Raw genomic sequence first — 23,990 nt, 5'->3', positions numbered from 1 at the left:
TACTGTTATTCTCCTCCTGTTTCTTTTTATTTCATGAGTCTTTTTTTATGTCTAGGGACTTTTTTTTTTTGAACTATTAAAGTGAGGAAAGTGATCACAGTGTGAATTCTGTTAAAGTCAATTTCCATCCAGAGAAAAGTCTATTTCTCAGTCTTTCGATCGCGTTTTCAAATGGTTTGATGAAAGTCAAAGGAAAAAGAAAAACAAACCTGTGTGTTTTAAAACGTCATTGCCAGTAAATAATCAGTACTGGGTCAGAAAGATGTATATCCTGTGTGTCACATTATTGGCCTTCTTGTGTTTCCATACCTTTTTAATTTTATTTTCCTGCTTTCCTGCTCCTGAATTATGGTTGATTTACTTCCTGTGCTGAGTGCTGCTTTTCTGAGAAAAGTCTGTGCTCCAGATGCCACTTTATTAAGAGAATGACCTCGTGCAGAGGACGGATGGTGTTTTTAATGCAGTGTTGAGGAAGTCAGATCTGAGAGGATGAGGAGGAGGATGAGGAGGTTACACAGAGAGCCTTGGAATTAAAAAAGTGTCTGTTTTATCTTCTGTTGTTGCTCACATCATATTTAGTTTTAATGGTTTTCCTGCAGGAGAATTCTGAGAACAAAGCGTTTGTCATGTATTCTGAAAGCTTCGTGTGATTCCGGTGTTTTTTAATGAAGGGAAATGAAGAAAAGGGCAAAGATGAGCGAGGCTGCTGAAAGCAAAACATGACCCGACGCGACCTTTCTCCTAAAGTCTGCCGCTGCACGGCCTCGCTTTTGTCAAAAAGGAAAATGTCAGAGTGTGACGCGTCGACCACTGATGCGTCGTAATGAGACTTCCCTCTTCTTTAGGGTCAGGTTTAGTTTGGTGGACACAACCTCACAATCTGTAAATCTATTCAGGGTCAGAGAGGAGCGTTTATTTAGTGTATTTGTGTTTGTTGTGCAGAGGTTGTCAGTGTGTGACTGTTCATTTTGCAGCATTGGTTCTCAAAGTGCGTCCCGGGGGCCAATGGCGGCCCACAGAAACATTTCTGGCGGCCCCACAATGAATTACAGTTGATAGTTTTAATCCAGGAGCTACTAAGCTTGTTAAATGTTTATTGGACATTACTGGATACAGACCAATAAGTGTAAACAAAAATACTGGGTATTTACCTGGTTTCTATATGGTGAATTTTAGTGTATTATTGTGTTATAAGCTGGTAATAAGCAGGTAGCTACAGCCCCCAATTACTAGCTATTTACCCAGTAAATATATGGTAACAGAAATGTGTTACTTGGTATTAACCTGTAATTAGAAGGTAAGAACAATGGCCAAAATACTGGGTAATTACCCAGTAAATTATTAAGCGTTATTATATTAACGCTTAAATTACATTATATTAACGCTAAACTGTAGAACGCTAAACTCAGTCCAATGTTGGGTTCCTAAATTTTCCCTCAGGTATCAACACTTTGAGAACCCCTGTTTTACAGTTTATGTGAGCGCTCGGCCTGGGATGGTCAGGCTCTTATTAGGGTTCAAGTACGACTGCAAGAACTGAAAGGATTATGATTATTATTGCGCCAAATTAATCGAATTTTTAGGGCCTGAACGCACCCCAAAATTCAAGGATTTTTTGGGAATGCATCAGTCCTGGTGAAAATTTACGTATTTCAAAGGTTCGGTGAAAAAAGCGTGGAAAATTGGAAGTGGGAGGGGACGAAAAATGGACGCAAAAAAGTGCTCGTAGGTCATTTCCTGTCGGGATTAACGTACATCTCTGTTAATCGATTTCTGTCGAATCGAATGTCAGAAAATGTTGATCTGTGTTTCCCAAACCTGGAAATAATTATGTTCTCACGTCTCGTTTTGTCCACAAACCCAAATATTTCAGTTTTATTGATTTCTTTGTCAAATGGATCAATTGAAGCAGAAATATTCACATTTAAGATGCTGAAAAATCTAAAAACTTGTTGTAATTATTAAAAAAAACCTCTGAAACCCAATAATCAATGATCAAAATAGTTGATGATGCATTTTTATGAATCGATTTTTGGCCCAACAATAAATACGTATTGATAGTATTGATTATATTAAATGTTTTTATATTATATTATAGTATTAAAAGGATACATAATAAGTAAATACAACATACAATCATTCTATCATCTTATCAAATGTGCAATAACGGCAACAATAACTGTATATTATCTATTTATTTTACTCTTTTTTTTTTTTTTTTAACAGACTCGCACTTTTACTTCTAAGTGTGGTGAAACTTCTACTACTAATAGAACTATTTGTAAATGAATACACGGCTGTGATTTATAGATGTAAAAAGTGAACAAACCTCAGTTAAAAAGCCAGGTTTTTGCATTAATTTACTAAGAGTTCCCAAATCACAGGAACAGGAACAAAGCTTCTCCACCTGAAAGTTGTTATGTTCATAATCTGAAATTCGAGGCAGAAATGAACTCCCTATAATCTCAGTGAATTTATATCTGCAGGGCAAACAGTTGGCCGCCGTCGTTCTTTCCTGTGCATTAACCGAAAGAATTGTTCCAGCGTAAACTGACGACCTGCAGCTCCCTCACTTTTTTCACACTCGACTTAAAGACGGACCAGGAAGTTTCTCGCAGATAAGACGCTCGCAGCGCTTTTCTTCTGGGACTCAAATATTTTTTGATGTGGTTCGGGGCTACGCTGCGAGATCTATTAAAAAGCTGAAATTGATTCTGAACCTCAGAGGCAGCGAGTGCAACGATGATAAAAACGGCAGTAATATATTGTGATTGTGTCGTTTAGGAGACGACCGGCGATGCTTTCCCTCGTACCCGAAAGTTGAAAAACAGTAAAACGCAGAAACGGATAAAGTTCAGTGACTGAACTTTTCTGTGTCGCAGTTTAATGTTCGTGGACCAGAGACTCAAATACAGAACGAGAAGGGATTGATTGTGTCTTTATCGATGGTGAACATTTCACTTCACCCCCAGCATCATCTGTTTAAAGCAGTGAACTCCTCTGAAGTGAAGGGCGATGAATCTTTGACAGTAATCAGCTGTTTCGCCCCCCGAGTCGTGTTTCCCTGGTTTGGCCTCACTCCTGTAGCTGCTGCTGCTGCTCCGCCGGCGTCGCCTCTGCGATTATTAAGCACATAAACTAAAGTGATGCCAGCGGCTCCACCGTTAATCATAACGAGCGTTTCCTTCTGTCTGCTGTCGCCGTAAAAGCCGAGAGGCTGCGCTGCTGTTAGCTGCAGAAACGCTACACTGATGCTAAAGCAGCCACTGTTGTTGTTTGTGTTTCATGTGGTTAGAGCTCTTGCATTTGCAGCAAGAAGACCCAGGTTCACGGCCTGGTCAGAACAAGGGCCTTTCTGCATGTTCTCCTCGTTTGTGTGGGTTCTCCAGGTTCTCCAGTAACCTCCCTCAGTCCAAAAACATGCAATATGGGGATTAGGTAAATTGGACACTGTAAATGGACTGTAAGTGTAAGAGTGTATGGTTGTTTGTCTCTATGTGATGGACTGGTGATCTGTCCAGAGTTTGACCCCCACCTTTCACCCTATGTCAGCCGAGATGCCGGCACAGTGACCCCGTGACCCTCATGTAGAGGATGAAGTAGAAGATGGGCGGTTTCTTTCTTACCCAAGTTCTTACTCACAACAAGTGGTTTAGAGCTGAATCAATGACTCGATCAATGGGTTTGATTGTGTCAAAGAATTCCAACAAATTCACAGATTTTTCAGCTTCTTAAATGTGAATATTTTCAGGGGTTTCTTTGCTCCATAAAACAAAATCGAAATCATTAAAACTGAATCATCAGGTCTGAACTATGATAATAATTCATAATAATAATTAATTTCAACACACTACCATTTCATATCCCTGGTCCTGTAATGTAAACTTATTCCAGTTAACATTGTTGTTATTCTCTTTAAAGTGTTCCAAAGAACATTTTTATGTTTGTCGGCCATGTAATAAAACATATTTATTTGGATGATTATTATTATGGTTATTATTATTTTTTATTACATTTCTAGAGCGCTTTTCTAGACGCCCAACACGCTTTATAAATTACCCTTTATTAATTAGCACATTCTCTCTGGTGGTGGTAAGCTACGTGTAGCCGCTGCTGCTCTGGAGTCAATGGTCGGTGCGCCAAACGGCGCCACGATCATTCATACATACATTCATTCATTTCATGTTTTTTGTAACTGTGGGAGGAAGTCGGAGAAAACCCACGCACACACGGGGAGAACATGCAAACTCCTTGCAGAAAAGCCCTTGTTCCAACTGGGGCTCAAAGTTGTTCCAACCAGGGTTTGAACCCAGGAACTTGGGTCTTCTTGCTGCAAAGGCGAGAGTGTTAACCACTACACCTGTTATATATACACCTAAGCACTATTACTGTGCTGTCTCACCTCCAGTTAGCTTAACCGTACATTAAATAAAGTCATATTTATGTTACATTATTTGTCCTGAGGCCTGTACAGTAGTTATGATTTAGAGAAACCAGTAGAAATATAATCTATCTTCTCTCTGGAGTCATGAGGGAACAGATCAAGTACTCTGAAGTGAGTTTATCAAGTACTCTGAAGTGAGTAAATGTACCATATCATCATATTGTTGCTATTGAAAATATAGACGGAGATTGAAAGTGAGATATTGACGACAGTGCTGTCATTTATATTTTATAGTTTTCTTCATCACTGAGGTGAAGTCACGTCAGGACGCTGCAAGATAGTTTTTAACTTCCTCTGTTGTGTACACAGATTAAATGACAGTAGAAGTGTGTGAACGCTGTATTTTGTAGACAGAAGTCACACACACACACACACACACACAGCTCACAGCCACAATGTTTAAAATTCAGAATATGCACGTGAACAGCTGGGTGGCGTTTACCTCCTGATATTACATGATATTACATTACCTGTTGTGGTTTTACAGCAGATTATATACTCCTCTGGAGGCTCAGGCATTTAATGAGTCAAATGAAGACCCTCTGGATTTAGCCTTGTATCAGTGCAGTGAGATGCGGTGGCAGCATTGTTCCACCTGCAGCAGGTTTGTTTTTCTTCCACTCAGTAACTCCTGAGGCTTTGAAACCAGATACAAAAACATCTCAAGAGTCTCATTGTTGTTTGATTTACCGCCGCAAATATCTGCTGTTTACATCATCTCACTGGCCAGATTTTCCGGGAAAGTTTGTTTTTCGCTTTGACTTCTTTGCCTCATTTCTTTAGAGTGTAGAAAACTGAATAAACCACATTAAGGGCCAATTCCAATAACTATCTTAACCCTCAAGCTCAACCCTTAATCTTAACTGGCCCTCAAAACCAAGTGTTGAGGGTTATTTTGTCACTTAGAAATGGGACACCCCTTAAATGCAGATACGTCTTCAGACTGTAGGGGGCAGAATAACGCCAAAGCTGCGTCCAGTCTGTCAACTCCAAAAAAGAAGAAGAAGAAGAAGACATTTACGTCAGGATTATTTATTCTGATCCGTTTGTCAGTCAAGTTATTAGGTTGTCAGTTAGTTATAAGATGATACTCATTCAAAAGATCGTAAAATAAAAATAAATGTTACGCAACAATGACGTCAGTAATCCATAATATGGGCCTAAACTAAGATAATACAATGGTTTTCATCATTTTTATATCTCTATTAACAAAGAAAATACTTCATTTGTATCGTACTCGTTTCGCTGCTTTCGGCGCCATCTTTGTCATGTGAAAACACGCAATGCATTCTGGGTAGACCTTGCTCCCTAGGGTGGTCACGGGAAATCTCAATATTGAGGGCGATACAGCCCTTAAACTTGGCCTCAACTTAATTTTTCTGAGAATCGGGAGCACGCATTATTGAGATTGAGGGTTAAGCAAGGAATTGGAATTCACCCCATGAGTCGGCACATTTATAAACTGTGTTCATGCTTTATGTGATCTGGAGGAGTAATAATATGCATCAGATGATGGAGTTTCAGTGAAAAACACATGTTAATCTGTGCTGCCGTGCATCACTGCAACAGGATAACGCAGGAAGTCGTGACTTCAGCAATTTACAAAAACTAAGTCATGCGCGGGCAGCGCTATCAATGTGGTTTTAAATTAGCGCTCAAACGATTAACTCCTGAAATGAAGGAAAGGTGATTTTTCGATAGCAAACTCCTCGTCCCTCTCGCTCACGTCAGTCTGAATATACGACTGATTTTTTTTGACTGCGCCGCAGCGTTTGATGTTTTGGCTTCAAACCGCAGCTGCTCTCGTTAAGTCGGATGTAAAATGACAGCGACTCGCGATAAATTGCAAACTGTCTGTTCTAATTCGACGGCGTTTGCACACAGAGGGAGTGATTTATACGTTTCACTCTGTGGTCAAACAGAGATCCTCGGCTCTCGTAAAACATGTACGACGTGGAGAAGCTGCCAGCGTTCGCACGGCAGGAGACGTGAATGAATTGTGATTTGTTTTTTTCTCTGTGGTACGGCAACACGGAACACTGAATTTACGGCGTGTATGGTATAAATATTGATTTCACTTTCGTTCTGTGCACTTTTCAAACATGGACACCTCAGGGGAAATGATCACACATGCAGCAAAGGGTTAGTATGGAGGACCAAACCTGACGTAATAATAAATAAATAAACATATGAATAAATAAATAGAGGAATAAAAAGATAAATAAATAATTGCTTTACATGTGTTTCTACAATTCTGTTCACCTATATTTATTTATTTCTGTATTAATTAATTAATAATCCTGTATATAGTTCTGTATTTATTTATTTATTTATTGATTACTATGTCAGGTTTGGTCCTCCATAGTTTAGAAGTTAACTCAACGTGTCACAATGATGTCAAACATGGACACCTTAGGGGAAATGATCACACATGCAGCAAAGGGTAAGTATGGAGGACCAAACCTGACATAATAAATAAATAAATATATAAATAAAAAGATAAATAAATAAATGCTTTTCATGTATTTCTACATTTCTGTTCACCTACATGTATTTATTTATGTATTAATTAATTAATTAATTAATTATTTAATTAATTAATTAATTAATTAAATAATAATCCTGTATAGTTCTGTATTCCATCCATCCTCTACCGCTTCATCCTCTGTATTTATTTATTTATTCCTGTATTTATTTATTTATTTATTCCTGTATTTATTTATTTATTTATTTATTACTATGTCAGGTTTGGTCCTCCATAGATTAGAAGTTAACTCGACGTGCCACAATGATGTTGCCCTTTCAGATGTTCCAAAGAATCGTTGGTTATAAATGAGTCACCAGAATGTAAGATTACAGAAAAGCAGCGAGCGAAATCCATATCTAGTTCCATTTTTCTGCTCGACGGATCGTTCTGCTTCACTTTGATACCTTTGTAAAAATCTCTTTTATGTGGTCTGTAGGTGACGTAGCATTAATCAATATGAGGAGGGATACATTAAGTCGCCTCTAGTGATAAAAAAAGTGTAATAATTCAGCAGAGGCAGCGACATAAAATCCCTCTCACACACACACACACACACATATATATATAGAGTCTCATTTCACTCTGACAAGTGCTCTGCTTTCATGCAGGCGAGACGTGAGGAGCTAATTAGCTGTAAAAATAATTTAAACGTACATTTGCTAATGGAACTTTTGGTCCAGTTTGGTTACACTAACAACATCCTCTCTTTTGTATCTAGAGCTGCAACTCATAATCGATTACTCTATTGATTATTTTCTTGATTAATCAAGTCGTTGTTTAGTTCAAAAAATATTGATCTGTGTTTTTCTTGTACATGATGATGTTCTTAAATGTCAGTGTTTTTGTCCACAAACCAAAAAGGTTTTGGTTTTGGTTTTAATGATTTCTTTCTTACACGGAGCAAAGAAACTAGAACATATTCACCTTTAAGAATATGAACAATCTGAAAAAGCTTGTTTTTACAAGGCAAGTTTATTTGTATTATTTGTAGCGCCTTCCAACAACAAGGTCATTCAAAGTGCTTTACATAAAACATTAAAAAGCACAGAAAAGAGACGTTTATGAAATTAAGTTCACATATAAAATCAAAAAACTGAAAACAAGCAGGTAAAATATATATGAAAAATATTAAGTAATAGAAGATTAAATAAATAAATAAATAAATAAATATAAATAAAATAAAAAGATAAAAATTATAAAAATTAATCAATATATAGTCTCACGGGACTTGGTTGATAACATCCTCTGTCCTTAGACCCTCGACCAGGGTGAGGAAAAACTACCAGGGCTGCCATCAGTCAAACAGAGACACTGCCACACCTAAAAGTGGTCATTCGTGGTATTTCAACAAAGGGTTTTTCCCTCCTCTTTCCATTAATTATGACTTAAAACAAACAAAAACACACAAAGAACAGTAGTCATGTCTGACCACAGTGTTCAGCCTGCTTTCTTTTATCATTTATAGTCTTGGGTCAGTGTGAGGAATAAATACAGCTCCTGTTCAACATCACTCTTTAGCGCACATGAAAACTTGATGTGGAAACAGGAACTCACATTTGTTTTGTTTTTTTACTTTCAGCTTCAGTCCATAACTTGTGCTGCTGCTGTTTATTATTCTGCCTCTGTTTGGTATTCAGTGTATTATTTGTATTCTGGAAAAGCTGAAAAAGTCTGTCCACGCAGCCTCTCTCTGCTTTAACATGAAATAATTCACTTTCACACAGAGAGAGAGTTCTGTGTGGAGCTGAATCAGCATCGTGTGAACTCAACAGAGCAATGGTTTGAATTTAATCAACATTTGTCACACACACATTTTTAAAGAATATATAGTATGTATTTCATCCTGTAAGATCAGAGTTATTACGCACCGCACAGGGAGCATCAATTTCGAGCGAGTTATCATACTTTTTTTTTTTTTTTTTCAAAACAAGTCATTTTTAGATCTGTAGTGACATATAAATAAAATTAAATGGGTTTTTAATAATTTGGTACCTAAGAAATCTCAAATGGCACAGATGTTGCCAAGCTGTGCCAAAAGTGAGAACGCCCAGACATTTCTTTACTAAAACCTCTGTAATTTCACTCTGCTTCATTTCAACAGCATCAGACGTTGCACGGCTCATGTCCACATGTTGTTATATGACCTCCATGTGTTTTTAAGCTCCTACTGCATATTTTAAAGGTGATATTTGCTTTAACATGCATTATTTTTTTAGGCGAGAGAAAAAAATCTGCTGTGTTACATGTACATTTACTCTGACACAGTGGCATCTACAGTGAGACTTGAACCTCTGGTGGAATCTCACAAGTGTTATCTTTAGTTTCATACCAAGATAATATAGAGCTTGTAACTGCAGAGATTTACTCTATTTAGTTTTGGCATGTCATTTTCGAGCAGGGACTCCAAAAAGAGGGTCAGGGAAGAAGAGGTTAAAAAACCCTCACTGGTCCTCCTCAGTATGCCGCGAGTACAATAACACACACACACACACACACACACACACACAGGCACTGTATGTACAGCCCCTCTTGTTAGGATGCTGCATTGACGTATTTTGACAGCCTACACAAAATCTTACCCTTATTCCCAAACTGTGTCCATAACCAGTTCATGTTGGTGGTTTTTTATGCCACACTAGGTCCTCACACACACACACACACACACACACACACACACACACACACACACACACACACACGCACGCACGCACGCACACACACACAGAGAGAGAGAGACATCAGTTTGTGCCTCAGGTATTCTGCTTTACTTGCGTTAGCATCAAGGCTACACGAGTGAACGTTCACTCAGGAGGAAACAGCCGTTCCGTAAACAGCGAGGTTTGCACTCGCTCGTCATGTGACGCCGTGGCCCTGTGATGAAGTCGTGTTTTCAGTTTCCTGTGACGTTAAAACAACATGTTTGACAGACCGCGTTGCCGCGGTTACCGTGTCCAAACAACAGTTTCGACCTGGCCTCGGCGGATTCTCTTCAGAGGGAAAGAGTCTCTGTTGGCTTCATTAATCACCGGCACATGAACGCGCCTTCAGGCGTTCGTCTGACTGGACTGACAGACTCACGACTATTACGGCGCTGATTCAGTCTAATCACAGCGCTGAGCTTTAAAGAGAGACCTGTGAACCTGTGGAGCTCTGACACATGTTATTCTGCCTCTGGCTCCTAATGTTTCATGTGCCGAGGACGGTTGACTTCTTGATTTGTTAGCGTTTCACTGTAAACTTTCACTCTTTCACCGCAATTTATTTAACCCTCGGGATGAATGTTTCTGCACCACGTCATTTAGAGATAAAACATGTGAAGACTAGAGCTTCATTTACATCGTATGTCTGTGTGTGTGTGTGTGTGTGTGTTCCCTCTCTTCATGTTTAAAGCACGACTATGATTTTTACCCTAATTTAACAGCTTCAGAGTCATTGTGAGGGTTAAATGTCAAAGAGTTTATATACAGTAGATAATCTTCAGTCTATCAGACTTAATCCTGACCTGTGTCTCTGCTCTTAATCCCAACAAACACAACCATTTAAAAGCCCTTAAGCAATGTGACAAATAACAATAATTAAAAGAAAACAATATTCAAATTACTCTCATTTTTACTCAAAGCTCAGAACTGAGTGTTTTATTTTCTGACAGGTTGTGAATAATCCCTGAAAACCTCGGTCTGTCAGCGTCAAACTGAGGAACTGAATCTTCGTTATTGAATTATTGGTCTTTTTTAACGTTGTTGAGCTTTAATATGCTTTCATTGCATTTACATTTTCAACTGATTAACGCAGACGTTTTGAATAACACGAACTCCACGGCAACTCAGACCTGAGTGAGTTAGATTAATATCAAAAGTCTGACACTGTGCAGTAACACAATATGTTGTAGAAAAAAAAATACTCTACTCAACTATCTTTCTCTACTACTTCAGAATCCTTTGTTTGCAGAATATAATCATTCAAATGTGACATTTTAAGCAAAATTGAGAAAAAGGGATATATGAGACTAGCACAGTGACCGTCCATGACCCTCATGTGGAGGATAAAACTGTAGAAGACGGATAAATGGACAGAAATAAAGCTTTGCAGCCAAAGATTCACCACGGTGTCACATGTTTGTTACGTCAGCTTCGCAGTACCGTCAATTCCTAAACAGTTGAATAACGGACAGAGGCGGACAGAGTACACCGCTTCAAAACTTGAGTAAAAGTACAGATACTCCTTGCTAAAATTTACTCAAGTACAAGTAAAAGTACTACAGTCAGATGTCTACTTAAGTAAAAGTACTGAAGTCCTTGTTTTTAAAAGTACTTGAGTATCAAGAGTACATTTTCTAAATATTGCATTACTACTGCCACAGTGCTTACATTTACCTATAGAAACCTAAAGGACTTCAGTTGATTATCTTTGTTACACTATTAGCTTGCCTCGGCTTATGCTAACTATTGTCAGTCCAACATTAGCCACCTGTATGGCTATAGCTACAGCTGGCAAATTGGCGGGAACATGTGGCTTGGACTCGTCAAACTTATCCGAGAATGTAAAAAGCTGCATTGACGCAGCTAGCCAATCGTTTAGTGCATTTTCCCTGTAGCTAGACTCTAGCTTAGAAATGAAAGGACGTTTATTTCAATGTACGAACCAAGATGAATTTTTGTAGGCGTAGTGTAGTTTATTTTTTTTAGAAGAAGAAGTAACGGGTACTCACGGCTATGGATAGAAATGTATTGGAGTAAAGAGTGCAATATTTGCCTCTCAAATGTACTTGAGTAAAGTCATGAGTACTCCCCGAAATCAATACTCAAGTAAAGTACAGATCCCTCAAAATTGTACTTAAAGGTGCCATATGTAAGAATGTGGCCGAAAACAGTTACTACATTCAAATTCAAAATACAGAGGTCTTTTAGGTTTCGTTTTTTTAACGTAACTGCAATGATTGGTAGACGGCGGTAGGTGGCGTCACATGACGCCAAAACATGATTTCAAAACATAAACATGATTTGCAGTCTGCAAAATATATATTTTTTAATGCGAATATTTTGTCTGTACTGTTGTTGTTAATGAGTTCAGTTTGTTATATGAACATTATTCCTGAGTCTCTGTGACATATTAGGAGGATTTTATGATTTATTACATAACACCTTTAAGTACTGTACTCAAGTAAATGTACTCCATTACTGTCCGGCTCTGGTAAAGATGCCAGATATAAAAAGTGAAATTTATCTTGGAAAAAAGGAGCAGAAAGAACTCACTCAGTGACGATTCTACATCCATAAATCTTGTCATGTTTACACATGTTTATTTATGGAGTAAACTCAGAGTCCAGATAATCAAAGCGAGTGCACTTGTTGGGGGAAGTTGTATCTGGACTCTTTGAAATGCTATCACTTGATTTTTTATCTATTTTGGCATTTAAAGCCAAAGCCTGTGGCCAAAGCTCCTGGACTCTGCGTTAAAAACGACATCCTGGAAGCATTTTTAACAGATGCCACCTCCCTTTTTTTTTTTATGTAGTCTGGACATGAAGCGAGTCCATCAATACGCAGTAAAGTAGACTTTGACACAGTGAGCCGGTGTTTGTTCTGCGTCTCTCTGCTCTCAAGGTTGTCAGCGCTGCTTTTGCTATAAAATCCACACATTTTCAGACTTTGAAACGTTACTTTTCATGCACCGAACGCACAGAGAGAGGAGGAGGGAAAAAAAGAGAAAGAAAAATCACACTTTAAAACTTGATTAACGTCGGTGTCTCGAACTAATGACACCTTTAGGGAAATTAGCTCCACGTCCCGCGCTCTGTATAGGTCACAGAGAAAAGTCAGGACTGAGTCTTTTGTTCAAGGACGCGATGGTTTCTCTTCTAGTGTCTTAACTCTGCGGTAGAGCTGGTTGAGTCATGATTCAACCGACTCTTTAAAGTTCGGAGATTCTCCTCCTGACACCCTCTCCTGCAGGAGGAGAATCTGTGGCCCGAGACGATCGCTCATTCTATTTGTCTTCCTGTTTCCTCGCAGAGACTCCGGCGAGGGCAGAGGACGGCGAGGCCGACGCGTCGTTCTCCGACTCGTCGCTGTTCGCTCACTGGGGTCAGGATCTCAGTCCGGAGAACCGGCGAGTGGCGCTGAAGATGTTCCAGTACTACGGCTACAACGGCTACCTCAGTGATCGTCTCTCGTTAGACAGGCCGATACCTGACCTGAGGCCTGATGGGTAAGAGGGAGAACAGCCCACACTCATCATCACACACTTTATTTGCCATTTGTGCATAAACTTACAGTCCAGACACGTTGGGATTCTTGTGTAGAGTCAACGTTTAAGGAAAGGGAAGAACAGAGTAATAAAAAAGTAGAATAATATTATAATTTTTAAAAAGTACAAGTAATAAAAACACTATACAGAGGAGGGATATGTACAGTTTTAAAGGTGCCATATGTAAGAATGTGGCCAAAAACAGTTACTACACTCAAATTCAAAATACCGAGGTCTTTTAGGTTTCGTTTTCTGACGTAACTGGCAACCTGTGGTTGCTCGGCAGCTGAAACTCTACTTACTGCAAAAAAACCTTTTTTTTTTTTTTTTGAATTTTTGAATTTTAATTTTTTATATATATATTCTTTTGGGAAACTCGAGATTTCAATTTTTATTTTTTTTCGTCATTTTTAATTTTTTTTTCTCATGTCACTTCAGCGGCTCCGTAAGAGTTTGAGCATTTTAGATTAACAAAAATTAAAGAATAGAAGTTATTATTGAAATTGTGGCCAATTAATCATTCAACTCTAATCTCCATGAGGGCTAAACATTAACCGTTTTTAAATTAAAATTGCAATTGGTAAGCGATATAATCTTCTTTTTCTCCTTTTTTTAATTCGGCAATCTAATTACAATACAAATATCTTTAAGTTCTCATCCTTGAATTAAAATCTGTTATTTAATATCATGATCAAATATAAAAACCTGCCTCAAACTGAACACATTGTAATGATAGCAATTATTTTTAATTCATGTAAAAATAAAACAACAGTTATATTTATTGCCCGAAACATCCAGCCTTAGTTTCCATGGATAAACATCATCATGTTTGATTTCTGACGACCTTTTCACTCAAACTAAGGCTCTTGTGTGTAGGAGTGGATTAAGAACCAGGATTAAAAATACACCGAATCATCATCTGTCAATACCAGAGCATTGATCGATATTTATGTTACATAAATTTCTAATTCTAACCTTGTTTTAAAACGGTCGGGAATCAGAAAATGCCAGCGCTAATGATGATGATGATGATGATGATGATGAAGCTGCCGACATCAGGTAATTACGTGTAAAGCTGCGCCGCGTTGTTGTTGTTTACTTCAGCCGTCGTCGTGAATATTTAACCTGAGCTCAGTTCGCTGCAGCTCAGCGTTTTAACATTCGTGACAGTCGATGTCACTCAGTGTGTTTTATTTAGAGCCGTTCAAATAGAGACGAGACCATTGGTTTCACAGCCTGCCCCCTGGAGGTCAGTTAAGAAGTACACTATCGTTCAAAAGTTTGGGCTCACCTATAGAATTTTCTTTGTGTTTTCCATTAAAAGTCAGACTTTTATTCATCAAAAGAGTTGCAAAACGAATAGAAAATATAGTCAAGACATTGACAAGATTAGAAATAATGATTTTTGTTCAATGTTATATTCATTGTAAAACGTGCTTTTCCTTCTAAAAAAAAGGACATGAGCCCAAACTTTTGAACAGTAGCGTACATGCAGCTCTCCATCAGTAAAAGTGTTTACGATATCCATCCCCACTCACGAGGCCTCGCACTCTTGTTCCTCTCGAGTTCCCGTTGTAGCAGCAGATGTATATTTCCCTCTCAGTGCAGTCGTCAGAACAGCTAACAGCTGCAGGGTAAATCACACTGAGTCGACAGGTGAAAACTCCTGATATTCGACTTGACTTTTTATTTTTTTATTATTGCGCTGATGTGTCGCAGACGGCCAAGGCTGTTTGCAGCCGGCAGGACGAGCCGCGCGTGCTTCGCGTCGGCATCCCGTAAATTAATTTTTTTATGCTCTGTGAAACCTTGTGAATTAAGGCCCCAGTCTTAAGTCCTTCACAGGGAATTGGTCACGGCGCGCTGGGTGACTGTGACACGGTTTTTAAACCCGGCTTTCATGTTCACATCACCAAGGTTACAGCAGCAGCAGCAGCAGCAGCAGCAGCAGCAGCAGCAGCGACATCCTGCTGCAAACATTTACACAGCTTCAAAGATCCTCGGGGGGCATTTTCTCCTCTGCACATCGCTGAACTCCCCTTAGACCGTCGAGTCCTGCTAACAGCAGCTCTGTAATCAGATCCAAACATCAGTCACTGTTACTTAGCATCCATGTTTTTACTCCAGGTGTTATTTCCTCCATTTAGCACATTCTCTGTTTGGTAATGTGATGTGATGATATTTGACAGGCGTGTGAAGGGTTCACCCTTAACCATTGGTTCTCAAATTGCGGCCCGGGGGCCAATGGCGGCCCGCAGAAACATTTCTGGCGGCCCCACAATGAATTACAGTTGATAGTTTTAATCCAGGAGCGACTAAGCTTGTTAAATGTTTATTGGACATTACTGGATACAGACCAATAAGTGTAAACAAAAATTTACCTGGTTTCTATATGGTGAATTTTAGTGTATTATTGTGTTATAAGCAGGTAGCTACAGCCCCCAATTACTAGCTATTTACCCAGTAAATATATGGTAACAGAAATGTGTTTGTATTAACCTGTAATTAGAAGGTAAGAACAATTGCCAAAATACTGGGTAATTACCCAGTAAATTATAAAAAGTGTTATAAAGCGTTATTATATTAACGCTAAACTGTAGAACTGCAAACTGGTCATTAAAATTATTACAAATTGGATTTCTTTCTGGGGTTTTTTTGTTTTTCTTTCCTTTGGGGGCCCTCAGTCCAATGTTGGGTTCCTAAATTGACCCCCGGGTATCAAAACTTTGAGAACCCCTGCTTTTAACCATTGGTTCTCAAAGTGCGGCCCGGGGGCCAATGGCGGCCCGCAGAAACATTTCTGGCGGCCCTGCAATGAATTACAGTTGATAGTTTTAATCCAGGAGCTACTAAGCTTGTTGAATGTTTATTTAACTTAAGTGTAAACAAAAATACTGGGTATTTACCTGGTTTCAATATGGTGAATTTTAGTGTATTATTGTGTTATAAGCTGGTAATAAGCAGGTAGCTACAGCCCCCAATTACTAGCTATTTACCCAGTAAATATATGGTAACAGAAATGTGTTACTTGGTATTAACCTGTAATTAGAAGGTAAGAACAATGGACAAAATACTGGGTAAATACCCAATAAATTATAAAGCGTTATTATATTAACGCTTATATTACTGCAATCTGGTCATTAAAATTATTACAAATGGGATTTATTTCGGGTTTTTTCCTCAGTCCAATGTTGGGTTCCTAATTTGGCCCTCAGGTATCAAAACTTTGAGAACCCCTGCTCCAAACAATTAATCTAAACAAGCAACATATTTTAATAACCCAATCCATAAAGTGTTAATGAGCAGCTAATTTAATCATTAGCATCAATCTTATTCTACCTTTTAAGCCTCTTCTTCACGGTTGCCCCAGGTTACTGCCCCAGGTTACTGGGGCAACCCGTTTTTTTTTAATAATTTGGTACCTAAGAAATCTCAAATGGCACAGATGGTGCCAAACTGTGCCAACAGCGAGAACGCCTGGACATCTCTTTACTAAAACCTCTGTAATTTCACTCTGCTTCACTTCAGCAGCATCAGACTTTGCACAGCTCATGTCCACATGTTGTTACATGACCTCCATGTGTTTTTAAGCTCCTACTGCATATTTTAAAGGTGATATTTGCTTTAAAATGCAATATTTTTTTTAGGCGAGTTTACTCTGACACAGTGGCATCTACAGTGAAACTTACACCTCTGGTGGAATCTCACATGAGTTATCTGTAGTTTGATATCAAGATAATCCACACAGAGCTTGTTACTGCAGAGCTTTACTCTGTTTAGTGTCATTTTTGAGCAGGGACTCCAAAAAGAGGGTCAGGGAAGAAGAGGTTAATATCTGTATTTCCAACCATGTAAATGTCGGTCTGTATCTGTGAGGAACAAGGTCTCAGAAGGCGTAGAGAGGAGTCAGAGTGTTGGCAGACCTGAACACTCAAGTCACTCATTCCTCCTTCACTAATCTGTTTTAGAACTGCATTGCAGGTGCACCTCTGTGGTACCAGTGCATAGATTTATACTGTCTTTTGAAAAGACGGGTCCTTACGTTGAATGCCAGGAATATCACACACACACAGGTTTGGCAGGAAGTGTGACATCACGCTCTGCTCTTCAATAATATTCCGCGTCATGTTCCATTAACAAAGATGTGTGTTTTGTGTTCCTCACACAGGTGCAGAAACATCACTTATCCTTTAAATCTTCCTCAAATGAGCATAGTGTTCATCTTTGTCAACGAAGCCTTGTCCGTCATCCTGCGATCCATTCACTCCGCCGTCAACAGGACGCCCTCGCACCTTCTGAAGGAGATCATCCTGGTGGACGACAACAGCAATAACAGTAAGCAGCTCAATCATTTGCTTGTTTGTTCATCACTAATTCACCAAAATGAAAATATCGCTGCTTTTCCCTGGTGCTGTGTGGTCATTTAAGATCTCAATTTGAGATTTGTGCGTCTGTGTAATTTCACCAGTACAATGGAGGGGGAATGGGAGTTATTTGGAAATGCATCTCTTTCCGTAAACACTTCCTTTGTCACTCTGGATAATCCAGATCCACACAAAACTGTAAATCCTCATCCCGATGAGCGTCACAGAGCGCTGAATGTCCGGCGTCCATAGTCTGATCCAGCTTACAGGACCATTTTCAATCACAAAAACTCAATAACAGGAAAATTCTCTTGACAGCAATTATTTTTATTTTTTTTTTAAATGTTTTTTCTGCGATAAGAGAAAAGAAAATAGCACAACATACTTTGACGAGTTTGCACTTTTGGGTCCGATCCCATTGTTTGCCCGTCAGGACAAAGTCAGGGTGAAGGAACGAGTCGCAGCATTTTCCAAAAATAATTGTACAAACACGACGAAGTAAAACAAAAGCCAGTTCGCCAAGAACGTGAAAAGGGAAAGGAAAGAAAAGGGAGTTTGTGGGGGTGCATACGTCATCATCATCATTTGATATCAAACCAAAGCAGTTCCAGACAGATTCATTTGATTTATTTAATAGGAAGAGCCCTTGAAGGACTTTGTGAAAACAACAGATGACAAAGAAAATCCACCTGTTTGTGAGACTTCTCTTGTTGTTTTTTAATTTTTTAATTTTAAAGTAACTCCTGTAACTCTTTTCCAAGTTTCTGTGTTCTTGTGAAGTAAGAATAGACCTCAAACACTGCAGGATTAGGGTTAGGTTAGGATTGCACTGTGTTTTTCAGGTGTAATTAGCTGTAAGTTTATTAAAACCTTCTCAAGTTAACGAACAATACGTCGTTTTTCACTCCACAGAACATGAAAAGCCGTATTTCAGCTTTTTTACTCTGCTGGAAGGTTTAGCATAAACAACCACATCTCACTGAACTTAGGTTGCACTTTGTGTAACATAGACATTCTTCTTCAATTGATTTGAATTATGCAGACTCAGTGTTCACTGCAGGCAGAGAGAGGAGGACAGAGACGGGTGACACTGACGTCTTCATCCTCTCATTAATGTCTGAAATATGAGTTATTTTTACTGACATTTTAGGTTTTTCTTGTGGGCTGTTTTAACTTTGAGTCTGGTGTTATTTTCCAGTGTTTTATTGATTTATTATGTAGTTATTTATTTGAAAAAAAAAAAAAAGCGACTAGTTTCTAATTCTATCTGTTATTTTCTACTTCTGTTTGGTTTCTCGGAATGACTTGAAATTAACCATCATAATAGTCGGCATCGCCCTGAACAAGGATCAGTTAAAAATATTTGCAAAACTCTTAAGGAATAATTTTAATGAATTTTTGAAAATCAGGAAATGATCCAATTGCCCTGATGCACTTTGACAGTGAGCTGACTTTCTTCTCAAAACAAAAAGTATCTCGGAATGACTTAAAATTTACCATCATAATAGTCGGCATCGCCCTGAACAAGGATCCATTGAAAATATTTGCAAATCTCTTAAGGAATAATTTTAATGAATTTTTGAAATTCAGGAAATTTTCCATTTGCCCTGACAGTGAGCTGACTTTCTTCTCAAACACAAAAAGTAAAAACAATTGAGCACAACCGGCCAGGGGTGGAGTTGAACTTGTGACCATGATGTCTGTGCAAATGGAAGTACCGTTATTAACCACCGAGCTACTCCACCCCACCCAATAAGTCCATTTCCACTTAAAGATGTTGTCGTCAGCTCACCAGTTGAGTCACAAGTCCAGGAAGACGACCGACATTGTTCCACTGGGGATTGAACCAAGGACCTTCTGCGTGCAAAGCAGACGTGATGACCGCTACACCATGAAAATAGAAATGACACAACAGGTCCCAGCAGCACTTGAGCATCACCACACGACCTGATTTGTCACCACTGCACTTCCATGTTAAGTCGCCACCATTTTAGCCTTTAGCATCTTTGTGCTAATGGAGTCTGTGTAGCGTCGCCTGGCTGTGCCACCTGTGTGGATCACTCTGTGATACGTACTCATACGTTCTCATCCCCTCCAGACTCCTTTAATGTTTTTAATTAGAGGCCGCGTTGACTGGATTTAACCGATAGATGAATAACATTAATTAGCTGCAAAGCCAGTGTGTGTGTGTTTTCCCCGGGGCTGATAACAACAATCCAGCAAAAGGTGACGGCGTGTTTGCACATATCTCGTCTGCATTTTACAAGCCTAATTCTCGCATCTGCATGATGCGCTGGATGTCGCGACGTCAACGGTATCGGGATGAAACGATTCCCCCGAGTGTGCGGAGTTCCGTTAACTTGTTATTACTGAGCCGACTGATGTGTGAGAATACAGAGAGAGAGAGAGAGGGAAGGAAGTGGAGAAGCAAAAGGTGAAGACGGAAGAAGTCACCTGGAAAAACGTGGACGTGGTCATTTATAGGGACTGCACTTTTTAATGAGCTGTGTTGCTTGTAAATAATAAATAAATAAATAAAAAGAAGAAGAAGACACGAGTAAACACTGGGACAGGGAAGACTATGTTTACCAAAGTCAATAATGCAGAGCATATATTACCGCCTGTAGCTCTCTGTCTGCTTGACTCGATAATATTGGACGAGTTGATCAATGTCCGTCAGGCTAATTACTGACCAGGGATTTAAATGCATCCAATATTCAGTTTATTAAAAACAAAAAATCCAAACCTAACAAACCCAAACAAATATACCCCGGCTGCTCCGAGCGCAGGGTTATTACCAGCACATCCCCATCGCGTCTCGCAAACGCTCATATTTCATCCTGTAATTAGAAGTCAGGAGCAGTTTCCTTCAAACGTCCAAATCACGCCCTGGCATTTCGCTGATGGCATTTCGGCCGCTTTGTCCGAGCGCTCAGTCACACACTGCTGTCGTCGGCGTCGTCGTCGTTGTGACCATGACTGTGGATTTTTATCTGTGCCACGTGTCGTTAAGCCGCTGACCCGCGACGCTGAGGAGACGGTTGAAGGGCGGGGTCGTTGTCCACCGCCCCCCCCGGGCCTCCCCAGGCATTCGCGCGGCTTTACGTTAGCGGCGCGCCGCTGTCACGGCTGACCTCCGCGGAGCATTAGCATGCGGGAGAATGTATCTCCGTGGAGGGAGAGAGGAGCGGCGAATTGACCTCGCCGATTCCGCCTTAATTGGATAACGTCCACGAGCCGCGTGGCTGGAGAAAAGTCTGCATCTTCGCCTCGTTCATCAGAGCAGCCGTCACAGGACCGATGATCCGTCTGTATGTTAAATGAAACATGAATCGTTCTCAACGTTCAGTTTCATTATTGTACCGTGCGACTTAAATCGCAGAGGGCAAAGTTCATCTCCCCCCCCCCCCGCTTCATCTTCCAACACTGTACTTATTTCTATTTGCGTTGGAATAGAAGTAGAAGGAATAAAGATGAGATGATGATGATGATGATGATGATGATGATGATGATGATGAATCTGCGTGTGCCGCGTCGCCATGGAAACAAAGGATAACTTCAGAAGTTTTGTTTGTATATGGAGTTGAAGGAGTTTGTGCGTGAGCCTCTAATTTAAAGGAAAATGTGCTTTGTTCTCCTGTACTCAACATATATAGATATCTCTCTCTCTCTATATATATATATATATATATATATATATATACGTATATATATACATATATGTGTATATATATACTTGTATTTATATATATATATGTATATATAGAGAGAGAGATAGAGCATGTAATGGTTATATATAATACATTTATTGTTTTGTTTGTATATATATTTATATATATATACATGTATATATTTATATATGTATGTGTATGTATGTTTGTATGTATGTAAATATGTGTGTATGTATATATGTATGTGTTTGTATGTTTGTATATATATGTATGTATGTATGTTTGTATATGTATGTGTATGTGTATGTGTATGTATATATGTATAAATATATGTGTATGTATATATGTGTATATGTATGTACATATGTATATATGTGTATGTATATATGTGTATATGTATGTAAATATATATGTATGTATATATATATGTGTATGTGTATATATGTGTATGCATATATGTATGTATATATGTGTATGTATGTATATATGTGTATGTATGTATATATGTATATGTATGTATGTATGTATTTAAATGTGAATATGTATGTATGTATGTATATATATGTGTATATGCATGTGTATGTATGTATATATGTATATATATATATATTTATGTATGTATATATGTGTATGTATGTATATATGTATATATACATGTATGCCGATTTATGTATGTATATATGTATATATATATTTATGTATGTATTTATTTATTATATGTATATGTGTGTATATGTGTATGTGTGTTTATATATATATATGTTAAAAAATCAAATACAAAGTTAAAAAAGTGATCATCATTTCTGGCTGAACTTCATCTGTCTGCATTGGGCCCAGGATTCAAATACGACGCTGTGTTGTAAATGTGTAGGAAGAGCGAGAAACAGTCAAGTGTTATTCACACTGAGTGTACACAGAGTTGTGTAGTGAAAGTGCCGTCACACTGTTGTGTAACACAAACTACACAGACGCCGCGAGACCCGTGCGTCCGTGCCGATTCACCATCTGCAGCGTGAACAATGACGCCTACGCCGTGATCGAGGAGTCGAGTGTGTGTTTAGTTTGAACTCGTATGAAGACGACGCAGAGTATTCACAGCTTAAACAAACACAGTGTGCAGCAGTGAACTGCGAAAGGGTAACGAGTCATAACTCAAACGACGGCTCGTATAATATCATAATTATGCGAAATCTGAGATTCTCTGAATATCAAAAAACATTTGAATGAGTTCTTTGTTCCACTGAGTGAATGTTATTTTCTTCAATCCTGCAGGATTTCAGTCTCAGAGGAATAAAGAGCTTTGTTTAAAGTAACGAGCGACGCCCGCTTTGGATGTGTCGCACTTTTATGTTCCTCAATTTTTAATGAAGTAACACATCAGACGCTTTAAATAATGAATGCAGATAATCAGGTGTGACATCGTTAGCGGCTGTTGACGCTTTAACGGCAAAAAGCTTTTCCTGAATTTCATTCTCTTGGACACGGACCAAACATGGATATAACCCATCGTTTCTGTGTTTCTGTGAGGAAGGAAATCTATCGAGCTTTTGTTAGGACCGCAGGAAACACACACACACACACAAACGCAACTTTGACATCATAGTCATCATCTTCAATACTCAATAATGGATCGATTTATGACTTATTTATAAAAGCTGCACTATATTGTGATTTTTAATAACACCAACATACTGTGTTTTCCCATATTCATGAAGCACACACACACACACACACACACACACACACACACACACACACACTTACTGTCCTTAAAAAGTTGAGACTTAGGGTGAATTCCAATTCCAATCTTAACCTTCATTATTCTCGTCCCGATTAGCAGAAAAATTACGTTTAAGGGCTGTATCGCCCTCAATATTGAGATTTTTCCGAGACCACCCTTGGGAGCGAGGTCTACCCAGAATGCATCGCGTGTTTTAACAAAACAGAGATGGCGCCGAAAAGCAGCGAAAACGAGTGCGCTACAAATGAAGTATTTTCTTTGTTAATAGAGATATAAAAATGATCTTAGTTTAGGCCCATATTATGGATTACTGACGTCATTGTTGCCTAACATTTATTTTTATTTGACCATCTTTTGTCAATAGTCGGCCGGTGTGGTTTACTTTTCAATAAGTCGTGGTGTGTGGTAACTGTCAGCTGAATATTTGTATGAGTATCATCTTATAACTAACTGACAACCTAATAACTTGACTGACAAACGGACCAGAATAAATAATCCTGACGTAAATGTGTTCTTCTTCTTCTTCTTCTTTTTTGGAGTTGACAGACTGGACGCAGCTTTCCGCGTTATTCTGCCCCCTACAGTCTGAAGACGTATCTGCATTAAAGGGGTGTCCCATTTCTAAGTGACAAAATAACCCTCAACACTTGGTTTTGGGGACCGGTTAAGATTAAGGGTTAAGATGGGAATTGGAATTGGCCCTTACTATTATAAACCCCATTTCCCCATTCTAAAAAATGCAATAAAACTAAAATCTTACATTATTTGAACCTTTATACAAAGAAAAGATGAACAGGATTAGTATGGAATTAGGTTTGCGTCGGCACTTTTTCAGAAGCAAAAAAAATATTGACTTAATCGTTCCAAAATGTATTCATGTTTTGTTTGAAAAATGCATTTGTTCTTTGCGCCGTGGATTTTGTGTTTGTGGGCGGGCCTTAGGAAGTCCACTGTCTGCTGATTGGCTACTCAGTTTTGGAGCGACAGCTCAGTGGTA

General features: G+C 38.9%; 1 protein-coding gene across 1 annotated transcript in view; it reads left to right on the top strand.

Moving 5' to 3' along the window:
• galnt18b (UDP-N-acetyl-alpha-D-galactosamine:polypeptide N-acetylgalactosaminyltransferase 18b) overlaps positions 1 to 23,990 on the top strand; it is a gene marked incomplete at its 3' end in the record, with an annotated part of 112,165 nt that overhangs the window by 38,085 nt on the left and 50,090 nt on the right. The window contains exons 2-3 of the mRNA XM_083891248.1: positions 12,983 to 13,178; positions 17,386 to 17,552. Of these exons, the coding sequence (XP_083747374.1) occupies positions 12,983 to 13,178; positions 17,386 to 17,552 (363 nt within the window). The remainder of the gene's footprint in view (positions 1 to 12,982; positions 13,179 to 17,385; positions 17,553 to 23,990) is intronic.

This window comes from Microchirus variegatus, assembly GCF_963457635.1.
Source record: "Microchirus variegatus genome assembly, chromosome: 6".
NCBI classification, from domain to species: domain Eukaryota; kingdom Metazoa; phylum Chordata; class Actinopteri; order Pleuronectiformes; family Soleidae; genus Microchirus; species Microchirus variegatus.
Note: the sequence above shows the minus strand (reverse complement) of the source record. Positions and strands in the feature narration are given on the sequence as shown.